Source organism: Berghia stephanieae, chromosome 1 (assembly GCF_034508935.2).
Source record: "Berghia stephanieae isolate SIO BIC M18660-M18661 chromosome 1, UCSD_Bste_1.3, whole genome shotgun sequence".
NCBI classification, from domain to species: domain Eukaryota; kingdom Metazoa; phylum Mollusca; class Gastropoda; order Nudibranchia; family Aeolidiidae; genus Berghia; species Berghia stephanieae.
In genome coordinates this window covers 84,769,713-84,777,212 of record NC_088360.1, presented here as the reverse complement: position 1 = coordinate 84,777,212, position 7,500 = coordinate 84,769,713, and the positions used below count along the sequence as shown (strand labels likewise).

General features: G+C 33.3%; 1 protein-coding gene across 1 annotated transcript in view; it reads right to left on the bottom strand.

The window, feature by feature from the left end:
- LOC144964724 (sodium-coupled monocarboxylate transporter 1-like) overlaps positions 1-7,500 on the bottom strand; it is a 33,145-nt gene that overhangs the window by 5,817 nt on the left and 19,828 nt on the right. The window contains exons 13-15 of the mRNA XM_078899272.1: positions 5,021-5,091; positions 3,161-3,247; positions 1,818-2,038 (exon numbers count right to left, since the gene is read on the bottom strand). Coding sequence (XP_078755398.1) covers positions 1,818-2,038; positions 3,161-3,247; positions 5,021-5,091 — 379 coding nt within the window. The remainder of the gene's footprint in view (positions 1-1,817; positions 2,039-3,160; positions 3,248-5,020; positions 5,092-7,500) is intronic.

Below are 7,500 nucleotides of genomic sequence, written 5' to 3'. Positions count from 1 at the left end.
AAATTTAAAAAGAAAATCTATCACTGAACAATCCGCCGATAAATGCAGACCGAAGTAGTCCTGCATGCAGAGCCATTAGACTCATGGAGCTTGCTACCCTTTGGTTTATAAGCATCTGTCGCAAAGTACTTTCCGCCAAATCCTACAGACCCAGCTACTCAATAACTGCTTGGTCAACAGGGGTTCAGAAAAAAAAATTCACGAATTCACTCCGGATCGACCTCGGTCCATTTGTGTGTGAAGCGAGTGCTCTCCCAACTGAGCTACCGGGACCCCCTATATAAGTGTATCTGCCTACTTGAAAGTGATCAAGTTTGTAGTTTTCAGAAGGAAAACATTTTACTGTAACCACACTTTGAGTTGAAAATGGCCCATTTGCTCTAAGGGATTCACTAAGGCTTTTTAGTCCTTAGTATTATATTGAAGGCTGGTTTTCCAAAACTCGATAAGTCGATTTTTCTACTTTTTGACATTTTCCATCTCTGAGATAAATTGAAACGTAAACTTTTTTTAAGCATCATATGGCACAAGAATTTCCCTACATTTCTGTTAATTTGAAGTTCAAATCTGATAAAATAATAGACGGAATGATACATTGTAGGGGAATCATCGTCAATATGTCAAAATGAGAAAAACAGAGTTAGGGAGTTTTGGAAAACTACTCTTTACTGTATGTTTGCACCCGATCTATCTTAGATAATAAAATATTTCTCGTCTCAATATTGCCCAGAAAAAACAGATAAGTTTTACTGAACAAATAATGCCTATGCACCTCGATAGTTGGAGCCAATTCGTAATTTTGCGAATTATTAGTAGAAGTACTACTACTACTACTACTACTACTACTACTACTACTACTACTACTACTACTACTACTACTACCACTACTACTACTACTACTACTACTACTACTATACTACTATATACTATATACTTACTACTATACTACTACTACTACTAATAATAATAATAATAATAATAATAGTAATAATAAAAATATTATTATTATTATTATTATTATTATTATTATTATTATTATTATATATTATTAATAATAATAATAATAATAATAATAATAATAATATAATAATGATAATAATAATGATATATACTATTTACTACTACTACTACTACTACTATACTACTACTACTACTACTACTACTACTACTACTATACTACTACTACTATCTGCTACTATACTACTACTACTATACTACTACTACTACTCACTAATAATAATAATATAATATAATAATAATAATAATAATAATAATAATAATAATAATAATAATAATAATCATAGTAATAATAATAATAATAATAATAATAATAATAATAATAATAATAATAATAATTTAATAACAATAATAATAATAATGATATTATAAATATAAATAATAAAAATAATAATATAAAATAATAATAATAATAATTAATAATAATAATAATAATAATAATAATAATAATAATAATAATAATAATAATAATTGTAATAATAATAATAATAATAATAATAATAATAATAATAATAATAATAATATAATAATAATAATAATAATAATAATAATAATAATAATAATAATAATAATAATAATAATAATAATAATAATAATAATAATATTTCTATAGCGCCTCAGCATCCCCTTTAAAGTGCCCTTCAGCGTTTTACAATTAACTCAAACGTACAACTACCCACACACCCACGCACAAACACATACACATACATACACACACACACACACACACAAACACACACATTCCCACACATATGTATATATAAAAAGTATACAAGCATTTTGAAGCAAATATTGCCTACTTTTCTTCATAGAATGAGCTCATCATGGTAGTATGAGTTTTAAATTGTGTTGAAGTAGTGAATGGAGTGGTTGTCGTAGTATTAGAAGACTCATGTTTGAAATATTCCGAGCATGTTCCATTTGGATATGTGAACTTGTCTTTTGTAATTCCCGTCACAAAGGCACCGACGGCGACCCAGAAAGTTACCGCCACGGCAATGATAGCTCCTCCTATTGCACCCTGATGAGGAAAAAAAAATCGATAATCTTTACAACTCTGTCTTGTTTGGTAAACCAAAAACAAACAAACAAAAAACCCCAAACAAACAAACAAAAACAACAAAGGAAAAAAATAGACGTAAAAAGAAAAGAAAACTAAAAAAAAACCCAAAGAAAAAAACAACCAAACACACAAACCCAAAAAGAAAAAATAAAACAAACAAACAAAACACACAAACAAAAACAATTCCCCTTCCCCTCATAAACCTGAGATTTTGTATCGATTAATATCCTATGAATGATTTTAACGCGCCTTATAAAGGTAACATATCAACACAAACATCTGGCTTACAGGGTGAGACGTGACTCCCGTATTGAGTTAACACAACATTTTTCTTTCAATAGAGACAATTCTGTTTCCAGTCAGATATTCATTTTACACCCGAGTAGTGGAAGTATGTGAATTGTGAGCCTTTTCTAAAGATCAGTTTTGCGGGACTCGAACCAGGGCTCTACAGGTTTCCGAAGGCCAGTGTCATTTCTAAAGACTAAAAGAAACCACCAAAAAAACCTAAAACAAACCACACAAAAAATAAACTACACAAAAACAACAACAACAACAACGAAAAAACAAAAAACAAACAAACAAACAAACAAAACAGAACAGAACAAAACAAAATAACAACATTGTTATACATTTTGGCCATGAAATAAAATGACCCTCAACTTGCCACAAATCCCAGGTTTGAGAGTTTCTCCTAAGATTTGGGTCATTTAAATCGATCGATATTCGAAGGACGAGTTTTCTGGCCAAATGTTTAAATGCGTGTCTTTCCTGAGTACGGCAGTTAGCTGGTTAAATAGAAAACAATATTGCAAACAATATCCGGCAAGATCGTTTAAATTTGTCTCATTATTTTCATTAAAGCCATAAAACTTTTAACTTCCCATGTTGATCGATTTAAAGATCGGAGACTCATTAAGAACTCTTATACCTGAGGCTTTTTGACCAATATTTGAAGTAAACGTTTTCTGGCTAGAAATTTTTTACAAATTGTCGGAAAACGGCAAACAATATAAAACTTAAGTCTAAATGGGAACGAATAAAGCAAACTGTACTTATTCACATTGCACCTATTCTCACCTTAGCGTTGGCCCAAGGGAAAAAGGCTCCAAGAACAAACATTCCGGTCAGGGGACCACTGGCAGCACCCGTTAGACTGAGTCCAATCTGAGTAAATCAAGAAATCATTATATATATATGTACCCACCAACACTCATATATATATATATATATATATATATATATATATATATATATATATATATGTATATATATATATGAGACAATGGCCGTAATATGTCAGTTAATTACCGATGTTAAGAGACAAATACATTTTAATTTCATAATTAGGAAAAATGTTTTTATCCATTAAATACTTCAAGTTACCCATCAAAATTAAAATTTAAAAAAAATTATTGGGGAAAGAAAATATATTTATTTCACGAATTAATAATTGAGAATAAGAAACAAACTAAACCAATAGGAATAAAGAAACAAAAAAAAAACAAAAAAAAAAAAACAAACAAAAAAACAAAAACAAACAAAAACAAAACAAAACAAAAGCAAAACAAAATGGAACAAAACAAAAACATTATGATCTTGTGAATCATGATATAGATAGTATGCGCTTGGCTAAGAAGCTCATAACATTGCCATCCCGAAGTATAACGGACAAACACACAAAATGTGTGTACCCATAAACGTTTATAGTCAGGTTAATACAGCTCAGTGAGCATTACTCATGAACGCGGATGGCAAAAAACAATAACAAAGACCTATGTGACGTCATCTTCGAACTATCTATAGATAGTATACGCTTGGCTAAGAAGCTCATAACATTGCCATCCGGAAGTATAACGGACCAACACACAAAACTGTGTGTATCCATGAACGTTTATAGTCAGGTTAATAGTTCAGTGAGCATTACTCATAAACGCGGATGGCAAAAAACAATAACAAAGACCTGAATGACGTCATCTTCGAACTATCTATAGATAATATTTTCAAGCGGAAATTCTAAAATCGTATCTAGTCTGTTGATTTATTTAAACCTGTTTTTATGTTCGTCAGAAGTAAGTTAAAAAATTACTAATCAGGTCTGATAAATTGGTCCAAAAGGCAATTATGATTAACAAATAAAATCTAATTTGTAAGCCAATGCACGGAATTCGAATATCTAATAGTAAATTTACCCGAGAAATTTTTAAAGAGTTTACAACTTGTCACAGCGTTTACAGGACATTTTTCGCTGAAAACAGCACATATTTGTATTTTAGCCTCATGAAAAATCAGCTTTTCTTTAATATTTGCGTCATTGAAAAATGTCTTAACCGACTCGCACTGATTTGCAGGTCTGATAACCCGATTCCGTATGGGCTCATTGTTGTAATGGAAATCTCAAAAAATGACGCAAAATATTGTCCATTACAACAATGTTAAACTAGGCCCATTAGTGATGTCAGACTTGCATATATGTGTACGTCAATCTAAACTAATACACCCAAAACAAACTGAAAAAGAAACTTCCTAAAATCGCATTCAACATCCATTAACAAATCGTTGCACACTGATCATGCCAATAAATAATGTTACAGAGAGCTACTTCTTTAGCAAACAATAGTGTAAGTTTAAGTTGCAGGCTTGTATAATACATAAAGACAAGATTATTCTCAAAGCAATTTGCAATGGTTTAAAGCAACATGAAATGAAACAACATTTTACTTACGTGATTCTGAACTTAAGAGACAATATCAATCGTAATTGGGGGTTGTGTACTGTCAATTTGTAATTTGATATAAAATCATACGCTGCATGCTTCATGTAGATCAATTTTTAAGGCGGTAAATGTTACTGAAGATGCTTCATAATGATTTCCAAATATCAGTATTAAATCAAATGTGATACCAATCAATTCTTTAAACACAAACACTACTGTTTTACCTGTAATACTGTTCCTTCTAAGTCTTTGACGACAAAGCTGAGGGCTAGCATGAGTAATCCATAAAGAACAACTGTAGGAGAAATTATTGATACAAGTTCTTTATTTTCCGCAATATATAATTTTCCAGAATATATAAACGGGAGGAGAATTTGACACACACACACACACACACACGCACACACAAACACACACACACACACGCACGCACACAACAGCTACTCATCTAGATAAGTGAAACATGTCAGTTTAACTCTTCATAATCTCATATTCGATTTAGTGTAAGCGACGTAATCTCAAATCTCTTTTAGTGTAACCGACGCAATCTCAAATTCATTATAGTGTAATCGACGTAATCCAATATTCGTTTTAGTGTAGGCGACGTAATCCCATATTCGTTTTAGTGTAGGCGACGTAATCCCATATTCGTTTTAGTGTAGGCGACGTAATCCAATATTCGTTTTAGTGTAGGCGACGTAATCCCATATTCGTTTTAGTGTAGGCGACGTAATCTCAAATCTCTTATTGTGTAACCAACGTAATCTCAGATTCGTTTTAGTGTAATCGACGTAATCTCAATTTTCTTTTAGTGTAACCGACGCAATCTCAGATTCATTGTGTAACCCACGCAATCTCAAATTCATTTAGGTGTAACCGATGAAATATCAGTAATATCAGATTTATTTTAGTGTAACTGACTTTATTTCTGATTCATTCGAGTGTAATTGACATAATCTCAGATTCAGCGCTACCGACGTAAATACAGATTCATTCAGTACTTACGACGTAATTCATATTAAATTCAGCGCTTATCTGATGTTGATTATAACACTTTCGACTTCATTGCTGATTCAATGGAAACATTTTTTTTGTAGGAGTAGTACGATAAACTGTAGCCATCCAAATCAGAAATTCAGACGACTCACCCTTGAAATGCCATATAAATTCCTGCTCCCGTTCGTTCCACTTGATCAACAAGAACATATCTCCCACGCAAGTTTTCCTCAGATTGGTTTACTATAATATTACATATTTGTGCTTTATTATATCCGTTCCGGATCCCGTTATACCAAGCTCTTTTTTCATTTGTTTGAAATTGCACCTTTCGTTTGCCTGACAACTCTCATGCACTCGAAGTAAATGAGAGAAAAAATGAGAAAAAGAAGAAGACAGACGGGTCTGCAGATTAGTTGATAACAACCATGGCAACAGAAGTCTAACAAACATAATGCCAGAGAGCAATTTGATAACATTGAAGAGAGAAGGAGCAGATATAAACTGAAGATCTTTTAAAAATTTATACTAGGACTGACAGACATCCCAGCCAAAGACCAACAACAAAGCCCAAGAAAGGAGTGCTGCTATCGGCTGCCCAACTCCCGAGAGAATGCAAACATACAGCCTTTTTTCAGAGTGCAATAATGTTCTGGAATTCTCTCCCCGACAACTTGCAACATTCTGACAGTTATAAAAATTTTACTTGTCAATTAGAAAATATATCTGTCACAGGTGGACTAATCATTGCGATACAGAGCCATAACCTAACACCAACCAACACCACAAAATACATGTTGCAACTATCTTCAGAACTGAAGCTCATCATTGCCTTTTTCACCCTGGGTCAGGGTATAGACTACAGACAAACAGTTTCCATCCTTTCCTATCCTGAGCTATCTTTTTAATCTCATTCCAGGTCTTACCACTTCTCTGTATATCAGCGTCTTTAATTCTCCTCCATGTTCCTCGTGGCCTTCCCCTTGATCTTCTGCCCTGAGGGTTCCGGTCCAATACTTTCTTTGTTATAGTGGAGTCGTTCTTTCTAAGCGTGTGTCCAATCCACCTCCATCGTCTTCTTCCTATTTCCTCTCCCACTGGTTTCTGCTGTGTTCTTTTCCATACTTCTTCATTTTTTATTCGATCCATCCATTTTATTCTGAGTAGCTTACGCATGCACCTGTTTACGAAAATCTGTACCATCCTTATACATGCCTTGTGCGTTCCAAGTTTCACATCCATACAGTAGGACAGACTTCACATTTGAGTTGAAAAGTCTTAGCTTTAGTCGAAGGGAGATATCTTTAGTTCTCCAAACTCTGTTCAAAGATGTGACTGCAGCCTGTGCCTTTCCTATTCGTGCTTTCACCTCTACTTCCGTGCCTCCATCCTTGTCAATTATACTTCCGAGATAGCAGAAAGTGTCTATTTCTTCGAGTTCCTGATCTTTTACTTTGATCTGCTCCCTTTGACGCGTACCTATCCTCAAGACCTTTGACTTTGCAGGGTAATTCTTAGACCAATTGATTCCGAGAGGCTGTTTATAATTGTGGTTTTTGCTTGCATCTGGTCGTGGGTGTGGGACAAAAGAGCCAGATCATCTGCAAAATCCAGATCATCAACTGTGTCCAGGGGGTCCACTGTATCCCATTTCTTCGTCATTTGGAGGTTTCTTTCATTAGCCAATCAATAGCAAGGATGAACAGGA